The following is a 23,481-nucleotide window of genomic DNA, read 5'->3' as shown; positions in this document are numbered from 1 at the left end:
AGCCCGGGGGGAGGGTTCCCAGCTCCAGCCCCCAGGATGCCAGGCCACCAGAGCTAAGGGGGTGCCAGTGCCAGGGCCAGAGCGCACTGCTGTGATGTGTGTTATGGGGGCGCCTCTGGGCACTAGGGAGGGCGGGGCGAGGACAGGTCAAATCCCCCATCTGGAAACCCTGCTACTTGCCCAGAGGCAGCGCTCCTCTCAAGGGGTCATAAATTAGCCGGTGAGCTGGCCTGTCAAGGCACCAGGGACTCTGGATTCCTTCTTGTCCACCTGCCCCTCCCCCATCTAGGCTAGGCCCTCTCCAACTCAGAGGGTCTCTGGGGAGGAACCACTTCTTCTCCCCCTCCCCCAGGTGGAGTTACAGAATAGCCTGGGAGCAGAGGGAGATGAGAACGAAGAAGGGAAAGGAGAGGGAGGGGAGGAGGGAGCCAGCCCACACTGCCTGCCTGTCTCAACTCTGCAGAGAAGCCGCCGTCCAGCCCCTGGGATTCAGGATTTGCAGAAGGCCAGGGACAGCCAGAAAGATGTGACCAGTGGTGTGACCTTCCGGGAACAACTACTGGGGCAGGACCCGCCAGGACCAGCTGGCTGCCACCCCACACACTTACTCAACTCCCCAGGACTGTCCAGGGGGTCCCACGTGGGACAGACACCCAGCTGGCCTAGCTCATAGACTGGGGGCCCTGCCAGCCCAGCAGCTGCGCCAGCCCCATCAGGGCTTCCCTTGAGGCGGATGTGGGCCAGGAGCTGAAGGAGGGGAGGAGACCCAGTGGCCGAAGCCACCCAAACGCAAAAACAGCTGGGACACAATCCTGAGACACAATCCTGAGCTCGGCCTCTCTTCCAGCCCCATTTCCCCAGTGTCCTTGAGCACCTGCCCTGAGCCTGAGGGTTCCACTAGCAGACAGAGATGGTGGCACCAGGGTGAGCTCACACTTGGCCCCTCCCTTCACACAGCAGGTGCTCAATAGATGCCCTCTTTTGCAGCCAGTCTTCCTGGCACCTACGGGGCTCTGAGTATCCTCCCTTCACTGCAGAGGGCCCCACTTCCCCGTTTGAGAGAATTTTTAAACCAAACCCTGCGCAGGCAGGAGTCAGGTGGGGTTGAATCTGACCTGTCCCCTCGCAAGGGAGCACGGAGTCCGCAATGAGGGGTCTCCCTCTCCCTCTGCAGATCGGATTGCCTCCGGGGCCACTACCCACCGCCATTCACAGCCGGCAGAGTGCACCTTCCCGCACACCTGCTGGATGAGGCAGAATGAGGGCCAGTACCATGCGCAAAACACCGAAAACCCGCCGGCGAGAGGCGGCCAGGATGCGCTGCGCTCCGGGGTTCACATCTCAATCCCAGGGAGTCCGCGTTTGGGCTCCCTGGCTGCGGTCACTCGGGTCGCTCTGCCGGTTCTGGGGTCGCGGGTGGGGACGGGCTGGGCCCGGACTGGACCCGAGGCGAGCGGCGTCGAACCCGGGACCGCCGGGGACCCTCGGCCGCCTAGAGGTGCCCGAAGTTAGGGAAACAAAGAGCGGATCCGCTGGACCGAGAGGAGCGGGCCGGCGCGTCCGGGGCCGCGGTGCTGGAGGGCGCTTGGGGCCGCCAGGAACCGGGAGCCACGCCCCGGGGCCGCCTGGGCGTAGCATTCCCACGGCCCGGCCCGAGATCAGCAGGTGTCCCCCTTCCAGGAGGCCGGCCGGGCCGGGGTCCCAAGGGTTAAGGCGGCCGGCCGCCCCTCCCCCCGGCCTCCCCCGCCCCCTCCCCGGGGCGCGGGGCCGAAGCTCCCGGGCGGGCCGGGGCGGGGCCTGACGTCCGCGGGCGGAGCGAGCCGAGCCCGGCCGGGCGCCGCAGACCCGCCGGGCTCCCGCCTCGCCCGCAGTCCCCGAGCTGGAAGATGGCGAAACCGGGCGCGCGGCCCCGCGATTCCCGGGGCCCCGCGCCGCTGCTGCTGGCCGGACTGGCGTTGCTGGGCGCGGCGCGGGCGGCGGGCGGTGGCTTCAGCCTGCACCCGCCCTACTTCAACCTGGCTGAGGGCGCCCGCATCGCCGCCTCGGCCACCTGCGGCGAGGAGGCCCCTGCGCGCGGCGCCCCGCGCCCCACCGAGGACCTCTACTGCAAGTTGGTGGGGGGCCCCGTGGCCGGCGGGGACCCCAACCAGACCATCCAGGTGAGCGAGGGCGGGAGGCCGGGCGGGGGTGGTGGGGACGCCGGCGCGGGGCGAGCACCGGGCTCAGACTCCGGAATTCCAGCCCTACTAGGCGAAGAGCCCAGGTACGGACCGCGGCCGCCGCCCGTCCCAACGCCCCAGTTCTGCATTTCGGGGGACGGAAGGGACCCCAGCTCGGCCCTTCGGGTTCAGCCAGAGAAGTGCGCTTCCCGCCGGGAAGGCGGCACGCAACCGACCCGGGCGCGGCCGGCACCGGTCGAGTTCGGCAGCGGTGACGAGCTGGACGGGAGGGGCTGGTGCCTGGTCCCTGGCGGCCCCGAGTCCCGGGATCCCGGCGAGGGCGGGACTTGGCTTCCGTGGCCGGCTGCCTGTGGGGAGGGGGCCGACCGCTCCGCCTTCCTCCGGGACAGGCTGGAACCTGCTGGCGACGGGATGGGCCAGGGATGGGGGCGGAAGGGCCAGACGCAGGGAGTGCTAACTCCGGCTGGAGGGTTGAAGCTGTCCCCGCCGGGGTTTCTAGGGAGTCGGTAGGACCCTCGAGGTTGGAGGGGGACAGACGGAGGGGTTTATAACTGGGGATGAGAGCTCGGAGGTGTAATCAGGGGCATCTCTCTGCCTGGGGGCGGAGTAGGGCCTGCTCTGGAGGTTCCCTGACACTCCATGCTGGGCCCATCCTCCCATCCCTGTCCTACCTTAGGGAGAGTCTGGGGGCCCCAAGGCTGTTGTAACCTGAGCCTCAGCCTCCAGGGACTTGCTGCCACCTTCCTGGTAGGAGAGACTGGGGGAGGGGAGGAGCCGTGATGGGGTGATGAATGAGGGAGGTACTGCTGGGGCCCCTTTACAGGGCCTGCCTGCCCACTCCCCTTGCCCCCCCCCCCAACCCCATGGGGGTGGATAGAAGTGAGAGGGGGCCCTGGTGCGGCAGTGTTGTCTGGGACAGAGTGTCACTTCCCTTGGGCTCCTGAACACACCTTTCTGGACTCATGCTCTCCAGCAAGCCCTGCCCAGCTGAGGGGGAGGTCTCAAGCCCATGTTTCAGGTGGGGAAACTGAGGCCTGTAAAGCCCCAAAGCAGACCAGGATCTGGCTAGGGTGAGCGGGGCCACCTGGACCCCTACCCTGGGCCCTTAGTGTCTCTGGGTGACATCAGAGGGGCCAGGTCAAGAGGAGGAGCTTGTGGGGGGCTCCAAAGCTGCCCAGAGGGCCTGGCTAAGTGCCTGCCCCCAGATGCTCCCCCGGGATTTCACAGCTAATCAGCTCAGGCTCCAGGCCACCTTCCCCTGCCCACCTGTGCTGCCTGCCCAGGCCGTTGAGGAAGGGCTGCTTATTACCTCCTCACAGTGTTTACGGAGAAGGCAATGGCACCCCACTCCAGTACTCTTGCCTGGGAAATCCCATGGATGGAGGAGCCTGGTAGGCTGCAGTCCATGGGGTCGCTAAGAGTTGGACACGACTAAGCGACTTCACTTTCACTTTTCACTTTCATGCATTGGAGAAGGAAATGGCAACCCACTCCAGTGTTCTTGCCTGGAGAATCCCAGGGACGGGGGAGCCTGGTGGGCTGCCATCTATGGGATCGCACAGAGTTGGACACGACTGAAGCGACTTAGCAGCAGCAGCAGCAGCAGCAGCACAGTGTGTAAAGGAGCAGCCCAGGAGCTGGTGGTGGCCTGTGGCCCAAGGCCCTCTCCTTAGCTGTGTGGCTTCCCCCTATCCCAGTCTCAGGCTCCTCATCTATAAAATGGGTACATCACGAGGGCCGCCTCACCTGAAGCTGTGAGCTTGGCCTGCCTAAGGGGCCTGGGAGGCCGTCTGTCACACAGTGACCGCTTGGCAAGTGGCTGTGGCCGTGGCGTTGCAGGCAAGGGCCCTGAGCAAAACTTGAGTCCTGCACTCCCAGTCTAGCAGGTTAGGACTGGAGCCTCACTTTAAAAGTCTGTAGCGCTCAGCTATGGGACCCCTGTTTGGAGGCTGCCAGCATGGCCAGAAACACTGATGGCCAGCTGTGGTCGAGTCACTGGACCTGCTTCCCCGTCCTCTTAGGGGATGAGGTCTCCTCACCACCCTGGCCTCTTGGGTTGGTAAAGGGCCTTGTCTGCAAGCACCTTCTGGAGCTGAGTGACCAGGACCACCTCTCCATCCCAAGAGCCCAATTTTGTGGGTAGGTCAGGAGTGTCACGTGGTCCACAGCTGCAAGCCAGCAGTTCCTGGGGTCCCCTGGGGGAAATGGGGCAGAAGCTGGCTGGGGGCATGCCACCCAGGGCACAGGATGAGCCCTGCTGTACATCGGGGCGAGGCAGTCCTGTGGGCAGCTGGGGCAGGCAGAGGGTAACTTGGGGATCTGGCCCTGTGACTTCAGGTGGGCATGTGAGAAATTCTGGGCTGGCCCCAGCACTGCAGGGGAAGTCGGGGGCTCAGCTGCCAGCACGGTGACTCACTGGGAGGGGAAGTCCTTATCACGGCTCCTTGCTTCCTTTTTCTGTTCCCAGCAGGACCCTCTGCAGCGGAGGGGCGGAGGGAACCTCGTTTCCCCACCCCTCCACCCCCGGCTCCATCCACTGTGTGCCCACCAGGCGGCCCTGCTGTGGCCCCAACTCTCTGGGTGGACCTGAGCAGACATTTCCGTTGTCTCCCTTGACCAAGGCAGTCTTCTTTGGAAGGCCCACCACCCCAGCCAGACGGCCCTACCCACCTCCTCTGAGAGCCCCACCAGGCCCCAGACAGCTTGCACACATGTGCTCAGTGTTTCCCATGATCGTCTCTGAGCCCACCCTCTGGGAGCTCTCACAGTCTGGGACCCGGAGCCTGGGTTCCTCCATGTGAGCTGGTGGTATGGCTTGTACAGATGGTGCCCTCTTTTGGGTGTCCTGCCCATTGCTCCTGCTCCTCTGTGTGGCAGCTCTGGGTCATGACCTCAGGGATGCAGTTAAGAGCAAGGCAGAGGGACTTCCCTCATGGTCCAGTGGCTAAAACTTTGTGCTCCCAATGTAGGGAGCTTGTGTTCGATCCCTGGTCAGGGAACTGGATCCCACATGCTGCAACAAAAAGATCCAGTGTGCCACAAGTAAGACCTGGTGCAGCCAGATAAATAAATAAAATAAATATAAAAACAAGGCAGGTGCACCCCGCCCCCTCGTCCCCTCTGCCCAGGGAGGCAGTAAATGAAGAATCGCCAACAGCCTCATGTGACAGAATAAATAAAGCAGAGTGGTGAGGGGTGGGGGGGTGTCAGGTCAGCTTCTTGGGTGGTCCTATGCAATGGGGCCCTGCTAAGGAGTGACAGCTGATCTGGAGATCCGGGTTCCAGGGCCGTAGGGAGAGGGTAGAGGGGGGTCTCCCCAAGCACCCAACATAGAGGGTCCTGCTGCTTGGCACCCAGGCTGTGGCCTCTTGGTCTTGCTGTCCTGGCCACAGGGTGGAAGCCGTGAGCAGGTGTGTCCAGGGGAGGCAGGGGCGCACCTTGCCTGGGTGGAGGCTGGGAGCTCTTAGGCTGCCAGGCCTGGGAGGGGGGACAGGGCATCTCCCACGCTCCCAACTCCTAGGAGGAGGTCTGGCCCCCTGGGAGGCTGGGAGGGGTGGAGCGGCCACATTTCCCAGACGCGGCCTCTCTGGGCCTCAATCAGTGCCAAGTCTCCGAGGGCCGCCTTTGTGTGCGAAGGGACAGCAGGTCTGGTTTCCTCTGGGCTGGGGGGTTGGGCCTCCACTGGGCCAGCAGCCAGGGCCCAGCGCTGCCCCCTACCCCAGCCTGGGCTTCCAGCACCTGCTCCTACCCCATGGGGACAGCAGGCCGGGATGGCGCTGGGAGCCCCTGTGTCCCCCGCCAGAGGACAGGGCCCCGGCAGGTGGCTGGACTGTGACAGAAGCAGCTGCCAGGCCCCGCGTGGGATCCATTAATCCTGCAGTGGCTGCAGCAGGTGCCAGCATTACGCCCACTCTTCAGACAGGGCAGTGAGACTCAGCCGCTGCTGGGATCTGGCCGGGTCCCAGAGCTCGGAAATGGCAGAGCCAGCAGGTCCCGGCCTCGTCTGCCGGCTGCCCACGTGCCTGCCCTCTGGGGCCTCCCCACAGGCTGCCTCCCTGGAGACCCTGCTCCATGGCTCTGGGTTCTCACCCAGAGAGTGGCAGGGAGGTTTGAGGGATGGGCTGGTAGAGGTGCACACACTGGGCCTGGGCCTTCTGACTGAAGCCCCACCTTCGTCCCTCTTTAGGTTCCCACTGGGCCCCATCCTGTGCCAGCCCTTCTAAAGCCTCCTGCAGTGGCCAGTTTTGTGGGGGGGAATGACCTGTGACTTGCCCCTTAGCCAGCCCTTTGCCCTTCAGCTCCAGTTACACTGGCCTTCTTGCTGTTTACTTCTAGTTTGCTCTTCCTGCCCCAGGGCCTTTGCACAGCCAGCCCTTATTCCTGGAGCATACCCTCTTTTATGGTGTAGGACTCAGATGCCGCCTCCTCAGGGAGGCCTGCCGTGATTTCCCCACCTGCACTGGGTGCCCCTCCCCCGCCCACTCTCCTGTTTCCTCTATGGCAGGTGTGATCGTCTCTCACATGAGCCGTGTTGGCACCCAGTGTGTGTTTGCCAAGTGAAAGAGTGAACGGCAGACAAGGCTCCGCAGGCTAGGGGTGGGCCCCCTGGGCAGGGGTGGGAGTGACCAGAGAGGCAAAAGGTCACAGCACGCCTTGGCCATCTGACCACCTCTCCCCGACAGGGCCAGTACTGCGACATCTGCACGGCTGCCAGCAGCAACAGGGCTCACCCCGTGAGCAATGCCATTGATGGCACGGAGCGCTGGTGGCAGAGCCCACCATTGTCCCGGGGCCTGGAGTACAACGAGGTCAACGTCACCCTGGACCTGGGCCAGGTACAGTCCCTGTTCCGTCTGCCGCAGCCCCACCCTGTGTCTCTGGCCGAAGGGCTCCCCTTGGGGCATGGACTGGAAGGCGGGGTCTCCACCTAGAGTGGGCTGGGAGGCCGGGCTGGATTGGGCACGGACGGACTGCTTGTGGCAAGCTCAGCACGGACACAGGCGTGGCAGTGGGCACCTTCCATTGTTTTCTCAGCATCCTCATGGTTCACAGCAAGGCGGGAGGCCAGATGGGGGGCTTTCCAGAGGTCACATGGAGAATTAGGGTGAGGGGTACTGGGGGACTGACACGGAGGTGGGGCTGAAGGCTGTGGGCCCTGTGCCCCTGGCCAGGCGCCCTGGTGTTTACTCAGAGGAATTCCTCCACAGGGAGCCAGGCCCGCTGGGGAGTGGGAGGGGCTGCAGGAATGCACAGGCCAGCGGAAGTGGACATTCCTAGGATACCTGTGCTGCGGGGCCACCCAAGGGTTAGGTGTGCCCCCCCTACTCCCAGTCAGGCTGGCAGGAGGGTGTCAGGCATTTCCCCCTTTGGTGGATCTGGGCTGGTTCAGGCTCACACTCCCACTCCCCACAAGGTATCTGGCCTTGGAATCCTGGCCTGTGAAATGGGCCAGCAGTCCCATCGCCTCCTTGGGTGGAGCGGGGTGGGGGTGGCAGGTCGACAAGGCCGAGCCCAGAAGCAGCCAGCTCTGGGCCTGCCTGGGCATCGGGCTCAGGGTTGATCCTGCTCGACCCCATGCTCACCCCTTCCCTGGTCACATGAGCCCAGGGGCCTGAGTCCAGGCCAGCTTAGCCACATCCTGGTGTGTGACCTGGTGGGTCTCTGCTCCTCCACTGGGCCTCCATCCTGCTCTCACCTTGAGGGCATCCCAGGAGAGGTGGGGACACATCTCCTGGAAGCCTGGCTGGGTGGGAGCGGGCCCTGCAGGCGGGTTTAGTGGGCAGTGTTGGTTGCCCCCTGCCCCCACCTGGAGGCCTGGTGGGCAGGGCTTAGTGAGGGGGATGGGTTTGAGTCCCAGTAAGTGGCCTGGGAGTTCCAGGGGAATGGAGGGGTGGGGTTAGCTCTTAGGCCATGGGAGGGGCTCCCTTCCCAGGCCCTGCAGGAGGCCCCTGGGCTGCCAGTGCTGCCTAGCCCAGGTCTGGGGGGCGCCAGGCCCACTGCCCTTCAGCTCACTGGGCCTTCACCACACCTGTGCTCTCTTCCCTTCCGCTGGGAGCATGAGAGGGACCTCAGCGACCCTGTGTGCCCCAGGGTGCCCCTGTCTCTGGCACTGCCCTAGAGGGGGCGCCAGGGAGGGAGAGGGGGACATGGACTCTGACCCTGCCCTGGGGTCAGCAGGGGAGCTTGTGCCAAGCCGCTGGGTCCTTCTCGCCCCTCCTCCTCTGTGGACAAGCCTGGCCAGACTGGGGCAGGGCAGGGGTGCTCTCTGGGCACACAGTGGTCTGGCCTCCCGAAGCAGGTGGGCACAGTGCCCTCCCGAGGTGCAGTGGGTGGGGCCAAGGGGGAGCTCGGACAGTGCTAACACCACCCCACCCCCGCCCCGTCTTTGTGGCCCCCTGAGCCTCGGTGTCTATCTGTGTAAGACAGAGATGCGGAGGCAGGTGGGACATTTGCCCTGCAGACTGGGCCTGCGCTGGGACCACGGTTTCATTCTGTGTGCGTCTTGCCCACCAAGACTCAGTTTCCCCAAATGTAAAATGACACAAATGGGAAAGTGACTGTTTCCAGCCCTGCTTATGGGAGATCGACTCTCCCACCCGCCCACTGCTCTTCCTCTCTCTCCCCGTCCTCTCTTTTTGTCACCCTCGCACCCATCCATCTACCCACCCACCCTCCCACTCATCCATCTACCTACCCACCCACCAGCCCATCCACCTAACATCCGTCTACCCGCCAACCCTTTGCTCTTCTCATGTCCCCACCCCTCCCTTCTTCCTTCTCCTCTTTATGACTTATGGAAGCCCCCGTCTTGGTTAAGGGGATGCCAGCCTTGGTTGGGGCTGGGGCAGGGGAGCCTAGGATGTGCCCAGTTGCGTGCTTTGGAGTTGGGTGGAGTGGAAGCACCCAGTGTCCAGCTCCGTGACGAGAGAAAACCCTTTCCTGGGCATGTTTCTGAGCCACGGTGGAATTCCAGAGATGACTCCCGCGTTCACCACCTTCTCTTTAGGAAAAGGAGCTCATTGCCCCTTCCTCCCTGAGTCACTGCGTGACGACTGGGCCCCTTTGGCGTACCCTGCTCGTGGGGGTTGGGGACAGAGACCAGGCTCCTCGTGGGCAGAGGTGCCCATGGGGGTAGGATATGGGGGCTCTGGAGGATGGAGGGGGCACAGGCTGGAGTGCTGGGGGAAGGCGTTTTGGAGGCGCCCTCACAGCGACCCTGGGATCTACCTCCTCAAGTGCCCCCAATCTGGTCACGGGAGCAGCTGGCCTGCAGCCAGACTGAGGGTGTCCCGGGCAGGACCCTCCAAGCACACTGGCTGTGCAGGGGGAGAGAGGCCAGTGGGAGGGGCCTGGGGGTTCCCTGGCTTGGGGGCTGGGCCTTCCTTTGGGGCACAGGTCCCCCTGGGGTGGGGCTGGGTCTTCTGTGGGGAGGCAGTGAGTGGGCAGTGAGGTTGGGCCCTCCCCCTGCGGCGGCTGCCAGGGGCCTTTGTTCTGGGATGTGAAGCGGATGCCCCAGGAAAGCAGGTGGGGGAGGGGCAGTTGGCCCTGGGCATCAGGAGGACTTCCTGCCCCGAGAGGCCAGGGAGGACTGCTGGCAGCTCCTCTCCCTCCTCGCCCTGGGGGTGGGGCTGCGGCTGGTGCGGCCTGGTCCCTGTAGCGTCCATCTGTCCTGGGGCCTCGAGGAGTCTTCTCCCTGTCTCTTTTCATTGCCTCTGACCTTCCCCAGGATGGGGCAGGGGTTACTGCACTCTATTCCCCCCATTTTGCAGATGGAGAAACCAAGGCCCCAGGAGTGAAGGCCTGGCCAAGAAGGGCGTGGAGAGGTCCAGGCCTCCACTCCTGCCCTGCTGACCTTGGCCAGGACCCCAGACCTGAGAGGACAGTCTGGGGCTTAGCCTGTGGGATGCAAGCCTCAGAGAGGGTCTCTGTGGCTGGAGACCGAGTGGGCACTGTCCCGAGTCCCAGCAGTGGCCTGCCTGGGGGTCCTCCAGGGGCCAGCCAGCGGGTTCTTGCTACCTCCTGTCTCCCGCTCTTGCCTGCCTCAGACTCCCTGTTCTAAGCCTCAACTTCTGTGTTCCCAGGGGGCCTTAGGGAGCTGGGCAGGGTGAGTAAGGGCTGGTTCTTGGGGAGAGTCCCCTCCCTCTCCAGATGCCCCCTGGTAGCCCAGTCGTGGGGGAGGGCCTCTCCCCAGCAACCCCTACCTGTGGGCTCAGCTCTCACTCCTCAGATGCAGAGGCAGGTGAGGAATAGAGGTCCCCTCCCAGCTGTGGGCTGTGTTCTCTGCTTGTGACCTGGGCGGAACAGCCCTTTGTCCCAGCCCTGAAAGGCCAGACCTGGAGGGGAGGAGACTGGAGACCAGGTGAGGGGTACAGTGGAGGGCGTTTGGGCTGGCAGTGGGGTGTAGGCTGGGGGGTTGGGTGAGAGGCCAAAAGTGTTGGTTGGGAGACTGCAAATGCCAGGGTGAGGGGTCTGCCCTCCCTGAGGAACAGTGGGGAGGCAGGGAGGGCACCAGCTGCCTCCCCACCCCCACCACAGTGGGGAGGAGAGGCCGGGCCGACTGTGCCTAGGGCCCTCCTCTGGACGTGGGCTGTGAGCACGTGCCTGGGCCTTGCTGCTCACGAGGGCCCCAGACGTGCTGGCTGCTTTGTGGTCAGGACTCCCTATGCAGCTCTACCCTGCCCACCCTGGTCCCCGGCTGTATCCCCTCTGAGCTGGTCAGTCTGGAGCTCCCTAGGCAGGCAGCCTGGCCTGCTGGGTTATGAGGTCACGGTCACTGGCCTGGCTGGCCAGGCCTAGCTGGGCTCTCAGCCATGTGGGCAGCACCCCAGGAGGGTCAGCGGGGTTGCTCAAGGGAAGTGGCCGGAAGTATGGCTGAGACCGGCCAGGCTCTGGTTACAGGTGTGGGGGTCTGGACCAGACACAGCCCCTTGGGATGGGCTCCCTGGTGGGGCGGGTTGAGAGCGTGGGGGTCTGGGACAGCCTCCCCAGGGTGAGTCTTCAGGCCAGCAGGGCCCGCCTGTCCCTTCTCTCCTTGTAGGAGCTGGGAGACCCTGCCTCAGCTCATCCCTTGGCTTGAAGGACACAGGGTCAGAGGGGCCGCCAGGGGCTGGGACTGGGGGCCATTTGTCCTCCGCCCCTGCTGCCACCCTCCCCAGCCATCATGGCACACAGCAACACTCCGGCCTCCTCATACTGAGCCCCCAGGCTCCTTTCTTCTGTCTGTTTTTAAACAAACGCTGTGGCATTGGCTTCCAGCAACACAGCTCACACTGAAGTCTATAAACTGTTTGGGTGTCGGGGTCCTCTTGGGATAAACTCCACTTCCTATGGCCTGAGGCTGGCCATCTGGCCTGACCTGGGCCAGGCTGCAGGGAATGTGGGGCAGAGACAGGAGCTCTGGTGGGGGTGGGGTGGGCCTGAAACCCCTCCCTTCAAGGCAGGGGCCCCAAGACAGCATATGGGTGGTGGTGGGGTGTCTGAACTCCCTCCCAAGCCCAGCTCCATTGAGGTGCTGGGCCACACAGGTGTTTGCCCTTCACTCTAGCTGGTGAGCTCCTATAGAGCTGTCAGATTGCCCAATTGCTGAAAATCCCCCTACTTGCTCCACTCTACACACTGGTATGTTGGGCACCTGGCCCCACATAGTCAGGGCTCCTGGGGCCTCTGCGTGCCCACTCTATGTTTCCAGGTTTTATTTTTCTTTCTAGCAGTGGCTTTTCCACTCCTGCAGTGGCAGCCACATGTGGCCTGTTTTCAGCTCCCCGTTGTGTGTTATGTGGATGGCCATTCTTATTTACTCAGCTGGGGGCCTGAGTTGATGTGCCCACTAGGCCACCCCCACTCCCCACCTTCCACTGTGGCGTTTATGTTTATCAAGGTTTCTAAATAGGGTCACCAGGGAGAGGGCAAACCCAGGGTGCTGGCTCAACTAGATTCAGCACACAGTGCCCTGAGGCCAGTCCAACAGTCTGGGGTGGTGGTCCAGGAGGTCTGGGTGCCCCTGGGAACAAAGGGGGAGCTGGTCCGGACGCCTGGTCTAGGAGGGGCTTCCTGCCCCACCCGGCCCGGTTGGGACCCTGGCCCATCCCTGGGAATCAGCATGGGGCCCTGCTTCCTGTGGGGTCAGGCTGAGTCACAGGCTGCCTGGTGATTCATGCTGGCGGCCCAGCGGGTGGGGGCAGAGTGCTCCCTCCCCAGGACAGGGGCACAGGGCCTAGCTTGGGGCAAAGGTGGAGTGTGCTGGCCCTGATGACCTTGTGCTTCCAGAGGCTCCAGCATCAGCCATGTCCTTGGTACATGGGTGCCTGAGCCCAGGAGTCTTCCTGCCTGCTGTCCCCTCCGTCACCCCTGTCCCTGGGGCTATGGAGACCCCCTGGGGGTCTGCAGCAGCGGCTTCCTCTCTAGCCCTCCCTGTGTCTTCTGACTCCAGCCCATCCCTTGTTTGCCCTCCCCACCCCCCAATCTCTGCCTCTGGTGTGGCTCTGGGTGACCTCTGCTCGCCTGCAGGAACAGGTGGCCTCTTCTCTTTGGAGACTCTCTGAGTCTTCACACCCTTTCTTCAGGTCTTGCATCCTGACCCCCGGCCTCTGACCTCTGCTGTGTTTGTCCCACTACTCCCTGCCCACCCTGGACCATCTAGCCACTGAGGCCTGGGATGCATCCAGGCTCTCCAGGCTCCGCCACCCGCTCCAGGCAGCGATCACAGGGCAGACCCCCTCCTGGCGAGCCTGGCCCTCCGAGGTCAGGCTGGGTGGGGGTGCTGTGGCTGAGAGGCGGGTCCGGCTGCTGTCCTGGAGACGTGCCTGCCCCAGAATAGCCAGATTTTTAAAAATAACTCAGGAGGCTTTTGTTTGGCTTTTGCTTTAAAAGACTTTTTTCCTTTTGCGCAGAGCTCTGTAGCAGCGGGAAAGGTCAGGGGAGCTGGCAGCTGAGCGGAGTGGAGCGGGCAGGGACGGCGTGGGGAGGACTGTGTTCAGGGAGGCCAGGGGTCTGCACTCGCTCCGGGTCGTGCCCGGGGCGGCTGTGCGGCTCCCCGAACCAGAATGGGGACAGATGGGAGAGCTGAACATATGCCGTCCCGTCCCTCCAGCCTGCTGTGACAGTGAGACAACCAGGTGGACAGATGGACAGAAGGCAGGGGTCTTCCTTGGAGCACACCCAGAGGGCTGGGCCTTGCACAGGGTTGGGGGGGTTAGTTTTCATTCTGCCCCTGTCCTGCCTGATTAGCATCTTCAAGTCAATATTTGTGCAAGTGCTCTCAGCTGGGAAAAATGTGTGCAGCCCGCCGACCTGGGGGAGGGACCAAGCTGGCCATGGAGGGTGCAGCCCGGTGGCCTCGCTCAGGGAAAGGCAGGGGTGGGCCCCACGGGGCTCGGAGCAAGGCTTTAATCTCTCTGGGGGCTTTCTGTGGCAGCCATGCTGCCGCCCCCAAAACAGCCTATGTCCAAGTCCAGTGCACACTGAGGCCCCCACTCTGCCGTGTCCCCCTTCCTCATGAAGACCCCTCCTGGCACAGGGGCTGTTTGCGGTCCCCAGGGCTTCCTGGAATGCCTGAGGGGTTGGCCAAGGTGCCTGCCAAGTGTAGGGTCTGTACCCCCAGAGGCTTGAGCCCTTCCCCTGACTGGGCAGGGCCAAGTGGAAGATGACCTCAAGGCCTGGCAATGGGTGAATAGTCCCCCTACACACGCCCCGGGAAAGGCCTCTCCCTGTAAAAGCCAGGCCTTCCCAGAAGGGCAGGGTTAGGAATGGGCGTGTCTCAGGGTCCTGGGATCTCACAACCCCCGCCCCCTGCCCCACCCCCCACGCCTAGATTCTAGGCGCCTGGTCTCCTGAGGGCTGGGCCCTGAGGGGTCCGTGGTCCCCTCACTGTCCGAGGGGTTACCACAGCAGCTTCAGGCTGACCAGGGGAGGGGGTGACTGTGGGCATTGGGCAGCCCTGGTGGGGACCCCTGCTCTGTCCCTAGGCTTGGGGCCTGGCTAACTGACAGACAAGCTGGTTCCAGAGCAGTGGACGCTGGAAGGGGCCTGTTCCCCTGGGCTGGGCAGGGCCTCACTGAGGGGACAGTGAGTGGCCTGAGGTGCGACGTTGCCCTTGAGGCTGGTGAGCAGTTCAGAGCACACTTGTGAGCAGGTCTGGCATGGGGGTGTGACTGAGGGCCCCGAGGGGTGGGGCGGGCGTCGTCCATGGGTGGGGTGCTCACTAGCTGTGTCTCTGCCCTTCGTCTAGGGCCTCAGCTCTCCCCGTGTACAGACTGGGCACCGGGTTCTCCACTGGCCCTGCCCAGGTCTCCTTGGAGCCCAGACTTTGCACATAGAGAGCGTTCAGAAAATGGCGCCTCATCTTTGGCTTTGGGGCAGAGGTGGGGGAGGAGAAGGGGTCATTGGCCCTCTAAGCTGAGGTCTGGGGCACGAGACAGGGGGACATCCAGGGATGCCGACCTCTGGCCCAGAGGAGAGAGACAAAGGAGTGAGGTCAGATCGAGACCCAGGCCTCTGGATGAACAGCCTCCCCGGTCCCCCTGGCCATGTGCTGCCCCAATGGCTTGGCCCAGCAGAGCTCCAATTTCTGACTCCTGGGTTGGCAGGGTCTCGCTGGCCCAGCTTTGGGAGGTCCTGTGTTTGTGTGTCTCCCCTCTTGGGGCCTTGTGCCAGTGGCAGGCAGAGGCTGGGCCCTGATGGATCCTCGCTGCCTGCCCCTGTGGCTGGTCAGTGAGTGAAATGGGCAGGTCCTGAGTTGGCTCTGAAGATGATGGGGTCACCAGGATGACTGTGACAGGGGCCCCCATCCCGGGCAGGGGTTCATCGGCCTGCTGTGCAAGGAGGCCAGGCTCCTGGGAGCTTGGGACATCACCTGGCCACCTTCCCAGGCCAGCCACCAGAGCTCTGGGGACAGTGGGATGAGCTTCTGCCATCACTTTGCCCAGCCCCACTGCCTGGGCCCTGTAGACAGGCTGCCTGTGTGTGGGCCCTGTCTGACTTCAGCTCCCATCAGGCTTGTGTGCAGCCTCAGCTGGGGTGGGGCTGGGGAGGGGGTGCGTCTGAGCCCTAAGTCACCCCAGGCTCAAGAGGGGAGCCCTCCAGAAATGCTGGGTTCTGCTGGTCATCTCTATGTCCCCGGTGCAGGTCTCAGTGGCTCCGGGCTGGCCCGCAAGCCAAGGGGCTGCTCCCTGAGCTAGCTGGCCCTCTTACCTGGGTGTGTCTGGCCCCTGAGGGCAAGCCCACAGATATCCCCTGGAACCTCACCTCACAGGGTGGGGGCAGCCCTCCAGGTGTTTGGGGGCCTCACATGGCATGGAAGGGATCTCAGGGGTGTTCACCCACCATCCGGCAGGTTTTCCATGTGGCCTACGTGCTCATCAAGTTTGCCAATTCCCCTCGGCCAGACCTCTGGGTGCTGGAGCGGTCCACAGACTTTGGCCACACCTACCAGCCCTGGCAGTACTTTGCATGTGAGTCTCCCAGAATGAGGGGCTGGCAAGGGGGGATACCCTGGGTGAGTGGGCTGCCAGTGCTGTGCTCTCAAGGCCTCTGGATACCAGGCCTGCCCTCACGCCTGGCTTCTAGGTGGGCCGGGCTGTGGGGTGCATATTCCTGAAGGCAGGTGGGGGTTCAGGGCCTTGCGTCCCTGACATGGGACTGCTGGGTCCATCTCCTAGCTCACTGTGGACTGGCCTTATGCTCCAGCAACTCCCGAGGTGGCAGAGGCCACCAACTTAGCTGCCCCATCAGGAGAGCACGGGAGACCTGCGCCCCTGCTCACTGGTTGGCCCTGCCACGTGCCACCCTGACCAATCATGTCCACATGGCTCCGATTGGGTGGTCCTGGAATTTGTGTCCCCCTCAAGCTCCAAAGCCCAAGAATGAGTGCAGGGCAACCCTGTGAAGGACAGTCAGGATGGGTGCCCCAAGGCTGGGGTTGGGGAGGGACACACAAGGGGACACTCTGCAGAGAGAATGGCAAAGGCCTGGACGGTCCGCTCACCAAGGGTGGGCAAGTTCAGAGCCTCCGGGCTGGGGCACCCTGGGTCCTGAGGCGCCCTCTGGAGGAAGCTGCGATGTGCTCCACGCTCTGTTCAACAAAACCCTGAGGGTGGGCTGCGATCCTGCATTCTGGTTGATGCTTCCTCCTGGCTGAGGCCATGGGGCTCCGTGAAGACAGGGCGCTCAGGGCAGCAGGGCACTGCCTCCTCCGAGGGCTTCCCCAGAGCGCCGAGCGCTCACCCTCGGCATTTCCGCAGCCTCCAAGAGGGACTGCCTGGAACGGTTCGGGCCGCGGACGCTGGAGCGCATCACGCAGGACGACGACGTCATTTGCAGCACCGAGTACTCCCGGATTGTGCCTCTGGAGAACGGCGAGGTGGGCCGGGCGGGACGGCGTGGGGCATGCGGTCTGGCGGTCAGTGCCGGCACCATGCCCCCGCCTGATCTGCGTCCATCCTCAGATCGTGGTGTCCCTGGTGAACGGCCGCCCAGGTGCTATGAACTTCTCCTACTCGCCGCTGCTGCGTGACTTCACCAAAGCCACCAACATCCGCCTGCGCTTCCTGCGCACCAACACGCTGCTGGGCCACCTCATGGGCAAGGCGCTGCGGGACCCCACGGTCACCCGCCGGGTGAGCGAGCGGGCGGGCGGGCAGGGCTGCGGGGCAGGTCGGGCTACGGGGCAGTGTGGGCGGGGCCCCGTGGAGCTGGTCCTGCTATAGGCGGGGCCACGGGGCGGGGCCGCTGTGGGCGGGGCCACAGGGGCTGGGGCTGCCATGGGCGGGGCCACCTGGGCTCAGGGCAGGAGTGGGAGGCCCCGCGCTCACGTTGCGGGCCCTGCACAGTACTATTACAGTATCAAGGACATCAGCATCGGCGGCCGCTGTGTCTGCCACGGGCATGCGGATGTCTGTGATGCCAAAGACCCCACAGACCCATTCAGGTGAGACCTGCAGCTCCCTGGTCATCCCCCCATCTCGTGCTGAACCTGAGGGAGAGGAGGCCTGGTTTCATCGCCCCTACACTGGCCCCTCGCCCCTCGTTTCCCTGTGGCCTCAGTTTCCCCGTGTGCACAGTGAGGTGGAAGGGCAGGGCCTAGTGTCTGGCTTGGGCCTCTGCCCTGCTGCCCATAGAGGTGGAGCCTTACCTGGACCTGTGACCCAGCTGCTCCTCTAGCGGAAACCCCGGAGGTGCAGGGGAGTCTGAGGGAGGTAATTGCCTGAGGCTGCATGTTCCTGCCCTCTGGGGTGGGGGGAGCTCTCCCACCTTCCTTGAGGACACAGAGTATACACTCCCTGCTGCCCCACCCTGACCCCCATCCTCGACACAGGCAGGGGCCGAGGCTCAGGACAGGGAGCAGCCCAGAGACCCCCCTGTGACACGCTCAGCGGGGACTCTGAGCTCAGCCAGTAAGGCGGGGCTCAGGAACCTGCGTCTTTAACAAGCTGCCACTGGTACTATGTGCCTAAGTGGCTCCAGCGCCATGAATTCAGCAGTGAGCACTCAGCTAAATTATCAGCTGGAGCCTGGCACTAGGCCAGCTCTCCTCCGGGCTTGGCAGTGGATTCGTCTGTGTGTTCACGCCTCCCTCCCTCATTTTCCCTTCCCTCTTACCTCCCTCCCTCCCTCCCGTCCATCAGCAGCTGTGTGTGGAGTTAACACATGCTGGGCTGTGTTCTGCTCCAGAGGCACAGGTGGGCTTCCCGCCCCACCCTAGCAGCCCCTGTTCTGGACAGGCAGGAAATGGGAGACCTGTGCCCAGCGCAGGGGTCCTGGCAAGGCTGAGGGCTCTGGGGCGTAAAGCAGGTCCAGGGCTGGACAGGCGGTGCTGGAAGAGGCAGCAGAGCCTGCCAAGGGAGCCTGAGGCCAGGCTCCTGCAGCCCCCAGCCCCTGCCGGCCACCTCCTCCTGCTGCTTCCCTCGCCTTGAAATCATGCAGCCCCCTCAATTCTGGGGTTTATCGCTGTGTCCACATCCTAGTTGATAGGGAGGTAGATGAAGCCCAGACAGTGCAGAAGCTCACCCCTGTTCTCATAGTCAAAAAACACCAAGAGGTGAACCCTAGACCTCCTCAGGCGTGGCTGATGGGTCTGCAGCGGGAGGGGTATGATCACACTGGTGCAGGCCCCCAGGACCTGTGTGGTCCATGCAGCCTCAGTGTGGCCCTGGGTGAGGATTCCTGCCCACAGCTTCAGGTGCTGAACCCAGATGCAGTTGGTTGCTTTGGGAAATTAAGTGCCAAGTGGGACTCGTGATGGTTGTTTAGGGCGCCAGCTGGGCCGCCAGATCAGCTCCAGAGGAGAGGCAGGCCTGCCCGTGCCTGTCGGGAGGGCGTCGGCATCCGCCCTGACTCACCTGCACCTGGGCATAAACAGAGCTCTGCTCACCCTGCAGGACGTGTGGGGTGTCTCTCCCAGAACCGCAAGTGCTGACACCCCTTGCTCACCCATGCCCTTCAGCGTCAGCCTGTTGTGTCCTCCCTGCGTTGTGTCTGCCGCCTCTTCTGCCTCTTCCACGAGGGCTCTGCCCTACCAGCTGCTCTTCTCTGCCCCTCAGCCTCTACCACCATCACCTCCACCCCCACCTGCATCCTCTCTGCCCTCTCTACCACCATCATTCTGAGTGCCGACTACCTACCCAATGTGCCCAGCCCCAAGTCACTCTTCTCCACCCCTCGGTTTGGAAGACACGTGTTTTGTTTCTGTTGTGTCTTAGTCTATTCAGGCTGACAGAATGCCAGAGGCTGGGCGGCTTATAAACCATGGAGACTTATTCCTTACAGTTACGGAGGCAGCTAAGGCCCCCTTCCTAGTTCATAGGGGACTGTCTTCCAGCTGAGTCCTTGTAGTATGGGAGGGGCGAGGGAGCTCTCTGGGGTCTTTTTATTTTTATTAAGATTCTTTTTTGTTTTAAAGCATTTTATTTTTGCCTGTGCTGGATCTTTGTAGCTTCTTGGGAGCTCTCTCTAGTTGCAGAAAGTGGGGTCTATTCTTAATTGTGCTACTTGGGCTTCTCATTGTTCCAGAGCACAGGCTCTACGGCACATGGACGCAGCAGCTGCTGTGCTGGCTGAGTTGCCCCACAGCATGTGTCCTTCCGGAACAGGGATTGAACCTGTGTCCCCTGCTTTGGCAGGTGGACTGCCAACCGTTGGATCGCCAGGGAAGTCTACTTTGGTGATGGTTTAGCTGGTTGTAGAATTCCTGGTTAATGGCTATCTCTTTCAACACTTAAATGTCATTTCACTGTCTTCTGGGCTATAATCTTTAAACACTCTCTTTTTATGGTTTCAACCTGATTGCTCCATGAAGTGAAGTTCGTGGGGTGCAGCCCTCCTGTTGGTTGCATCGACTGACCCCATTGGGTTGTTTCAGTGCAGGTTTTCAATAGGGCTTCACCTGTGTGGTGACCATGTGCCCTAATTGGGAAGAATCCCTCCAGCGTGGTTTTCCAAGGACTTTTGACAGATGCCCTAATCTTTGTGTTAATTTCCTGGTTAAGGGGTACACTGACAGTGTTCAGTTCAGTCACTCAGTCGTGTCCAGCTCTTTGCAACCCCATGAACCATAGCACGCCAGGCCTCCCTGTCCATCACAAACTCCTGGAGTCCACCCAAACCCATGTCCATTGTGTTGGTGATGCCATCCAACCATCTCATCCTCTGTCATCCCCTTCTCCTGCCCTCAATCTTTCCCAGCATCAGGGTCTTTTCCAGTGAGTCAGCTCTTTGCATGAGGTGGCCAAAGAGTTTCAACTTTAGCATCAGTCCTTCCAATGAACACCCAGGACTGATCTCCTGTAGGATGGACTGGTTGGATCTCCTTGCAGTCCAAGGGACTCTAAAGAGTCTTCTCCAACGTCACAGTTCAAACGCATCAATTCTTGCGGCACTCAGCTTTCTTTATTGTCCAATTCTCACATCCATACATGACTACTGGAAAAACCATAGCTTTGACCAGACGGACCTTTGTTGACAAAGTAATGTTTCTGCTTTTTAATATGCTTTCTAGGTTGGTCATAACTTTGCTTCCAAGGAGTAAGCGTCTTTTAATTTCATGGCTGCAGTCACCATCTGCAGTGATTTTGGAGCCCAGAAAAATAATGTCAGCTACTGTTTCCACTGTTTCTCCACCTATTTGCCATGAAGTGATGGGACCAGATGCCATGATCTTCGTTTTCTGAATGTTGAGCTTTAAGCCAACTTTTTCACTTTCCTCTTTCACTTTCATCAAGAGGCTTTTAAGTTCCTCTTCACTTTCTGCCATAAGGATGGTGTCATCTGCATATCTGAGGTTATTGATATTTCTCCCGGCAATCTTGATTCCAGCTTGTGCTTCATCCAGTCCAGCATTTCTCATGATGTACTCTGCATAGAAGTTAAATAAGCAGGGGGACAATATACAGCCTTGACGTACTCATTTCCCTATTTGGAACCAGTCTGTTGTTCCATGTCCAGTTCTAACTGTTGCTTCCTGACCTGCATGCAGGTTTCTCAAGTGTAGATTCTTGAAAAGTCAAACACCAGCCCCAGGGCCTTGGTTGAGGATCCTCAGTGCTGCCTCTCCAGGCTCTGTATGCAGCCCCTTGTGCAGGAAGGGAGGGGCTCAAGTGGATTTGGAGCTCTCAGTCTCTTCTTCTTGGACTGGCTCCTGGGGGCAGCTCAGGACTTCTAAGCACTGTGGTACTGGTCTAGGACTGAGGAGCACATGGCCCTGGGGTGGGGCTGTGCTTCCTGCTCCCCCTTTGACTGAGTTGTGGAGGTGTGTGCTGAGGGGAAGGGTGGTTCTGTGCTCAGTCCTCAGCTGCAGCCAGCTGTCCCCCTGCCCACTGAGCCAGCAGGAGCTGCTCTCCAGGGCAGTAGGCTGGATTCCAACCCTCTGACTGGAGTCCACCCCCAGCTGGAAGAGGAAGCAGTTCTTGGCCACTTGCCCCTGGGGAGAAGCCCTGGGTAATAGGGGCGTCTGGCTGAGCCCAGGGCTGCCTGCTGAGCAAGACCCAGACCTCAGAGTTGGCCCAGGAAAGCTGCAGACTTGGCCTGGGTCCTGGCCGTGATGGGGTGGGTGTAGCTGGAACCTGAGGGGCCCAGGGCTCAGGCTCACCTGTGGTCAGGGGCCACATGTACTGACCATGCCATGCTCTGTCCCAGCTCCCATCCTCCATGAAGTCCCTACACAGCCACTGCCCTTCTCTGGTCCCTCTGGGTCCCCGGTGGGTCTGAGCCCTTCCTGTGCCCATGGGTCCCCTACAGGCTTCAGTGCGCCTGCCAACACAACACATGCGGGGGCTCCTGTGACCGCTGCTGCCCCGGCTTCAACCAGCAGCCATGGAGGCCAGCCACCACAGACAGTGCCAACGAATGCCAGTGTGAGTGCCCCTCCACACACCCGCACGGTGCTCACACATGCTCAAATGTACTCATACCCACACAGTGTACTCTTGTACTCACGTCACATTCTTATTACTCATGTACACACATGTTTGCACACATGTGCATGTGCACACGTGCTCACACAGTATACACAGCATTCATACATGTTCACACATGCTTATACATGCTCAGAAGAGTGCTGTTGGCACACTCAGGCAACATGGCACACTCCATCACCTGAGTCTGGGGTCACCTGCGGTTTATGGGATGTGCCCGGGGGTCCCAGCCGGTGGGGGGGGTCACGGAGGCCTGCCCACAGCTGAGCCCCTTGCTCTCCAGCCTGCAACTGCTATGGCCACGCCCACGAATGCTACTACGACCCGGAGGTGGATCGGCGCAACGCCAGCCAGAATCAGGACCAGGTCTACCAGGGCGGGGGCGTGTGCATTGACTGCCAGGTGGGTGAGGCTGTTGCCAGGTCTGTGGTGCGGGTCTCGGGTGGGCAGGGTCTGCACAAGGCTGGGGGCAGGGGGTTCCTGGACTCAGCGGCCCTGTCCTGTCGCAGCATCATACCACGGGCATCAACTGTGAGCAGTGTCTGCCTGGCTTCTACCGCTCCCCAGACCACCCACTCGACTCACCCCACGCCTGCCGCCGTAAGTGGGGGTGATCAGGTGTGGTCGGGGCGGGGGTGTCCCAAGGGTATCCAGGAGCAGGGTGTGCCCAGATGGGGGGTCCTGGGGCCTTTGCAGCTATCTGGGAGGCCGTGGCTCTCATCCCACATCCCAGGTCAGGGGGAAGGCAGATGCTGACCCTCCTTGGAGGCCTGAGAGCTGTGGGCTTGGGGTCCCCTGTCTTCCCACGCCCATTTAGGCTGCAACTGTGAGTCGGACTTCACAGATGGGACGTGTGAGGACCTGACTGGCCGCTGCTACTGCCGGCCAAACTTCACAGGGGCGCGATGCGACGCGTGTGCTGAAGGCTTCACTCACTTCCCACACTGCTACCGTGAGGGCGTAGCTGGGGATGGGGGGATGGGCAGGCACCTGAATATCCCCCGATACTGGGCTGGAGCCAGCGGGGAGGGGTGGGAACCCTTTCATCCTGCTTGTACCACTGGATGTGGGGAGACCCTGGCAGCCGGGTGCTTACCACACCTTGCTGACATGTGCTGTCTCCTCTTTCAGCGGTGCCTTCCTCCTCCCACAATGACACTGGGGAGCAGGTGTTGCCTGCCGGACATATCGTGAGTAAGTGTCCCTCAAGATCCCCATCCTGCCTTAGGCCCCACTGGAGCAGTGGGGCAGAGTGGGCCAAACCCAGGCCCACAGAGTTGGCGGTGCAAAAGTAATTGTGGTTTTGCATTGTTGACCTTTGCTGTTTGATATTGGAATACATTTTTTTTTTCTTTTAAAAGATTTCAGTTTGTTGATTTATTTCCTTTTGATGGTCTTTTGGTTAATAACTGACCTTTTTGACCTTTTTATTTTTTAATTTTTTTTAAATTTTATTTTATTTTTAAACTTTACATAATTGTATTAGTTTTCCCAAAACTAATACATTTTTAAATGTGATTATGTGATGCATCATTTTAATGCACATTTCTTACTTTATGTTCTTTTTGCTAATGACTTATTGAAAGTGTTAGTTGCTCAGTCACATCCGACTCTTTGTGACCCCATGGACTATAGCCCACCATGCTTCTCTGTCCATGGGATTTTTCCAGGCAAGAATACTGGAATGGGCTGCCATTTCCTTCTCCAGGGAATCTTCTTGACCCAGGGATTGAATTTGGGTCTCCTGCATTGCAGGCAGTTTCTTTACTGTCCCCCAGGGAAGCCCTAATGAGTTATTACTTGCTGTTTGTGAAAGTGAACGTTGCTCAGTCACGTCCGACTCTTTGCAACCCCAGTTTATTTTATATTTATTTTAGATTAGGGAAATGACATTAGGC

At 61.3% G+C, this 23,481-nt stretch overlaps 1 protein-coding gene across 2 annotated transcripts in view; it reads left to right on the top strand.

The window, feature by feature from the left end:
- The first annotated feature begins 1,713 nt into the window (after nt 1-1,713).
- Nucleotides 1,714-23,481, top strand: part of LAMA5 (laminin subunit alpha 5) — a 52,160-nt gene continuing 30,392 nt past the window's right edge. Inside the window, exons 1-11 of one of the 2 annotated variants that reach the window (XM_025263807.3) lie at nt 1,714-2,159; nt 6,863-7,015; nt 15,511-15,628; nt 16,418-16,536; nt 16,622-16,792; nt 17,006-17,103; nt 21,408-21,523; nt 21,867-21,985; nt 22,093-22,183; nt 22,401-22,535; nt 22,715-22,777. In XM_025263807.3, coding sequence (XP_025119592.3) covers nt 1,887-2,159; nt 6,863-7,015; nt 15,511-15,628; nt 16,418-16,536; nt 16,622-16,792; nt 17,006-17,103; nt 21,408-21,523; nt 21,867-21,985; nt 22,093-22,183; nt 22,401-22,535; nt 22,715-22,777 — 1,456 coding nt within the window. In that variant the 5' untranslated portion in view covers nt 1,714-1,886. The remainder of the gene's footprint in view (nt 2,160-6,862; nt 7,016-15,510; nt 15,629-16,417; nt 16,537-16,621; nt 16,793-17,005; nt 17,104-21,407; nt 21,524-21,866; nt 21,986-22,092; nt 22,184-22,400; nt 22,536-22,714; nt 22,778-23,481) is intronic. The other variant, XM_044927844.2, reaches the window with a different exon arrangement.

This window comes from Bubalus bubalis, chromosome 14, assembly GCF_019923935.1.
Source record: "Bubalus bubalis isolate 160015118507 breed Murrah chromosome 14, NDDB_SH_1, whole genome shotgun sequence".
NCBI lineage: Eukaryota > Metazoa > Chordata > Mammalia > Artiodactyla > Bovidae > Bubalus > Bubalus bubalis.
This window is presented reverse-complemented; position numbering and strand designations above follow the sequence as displayed.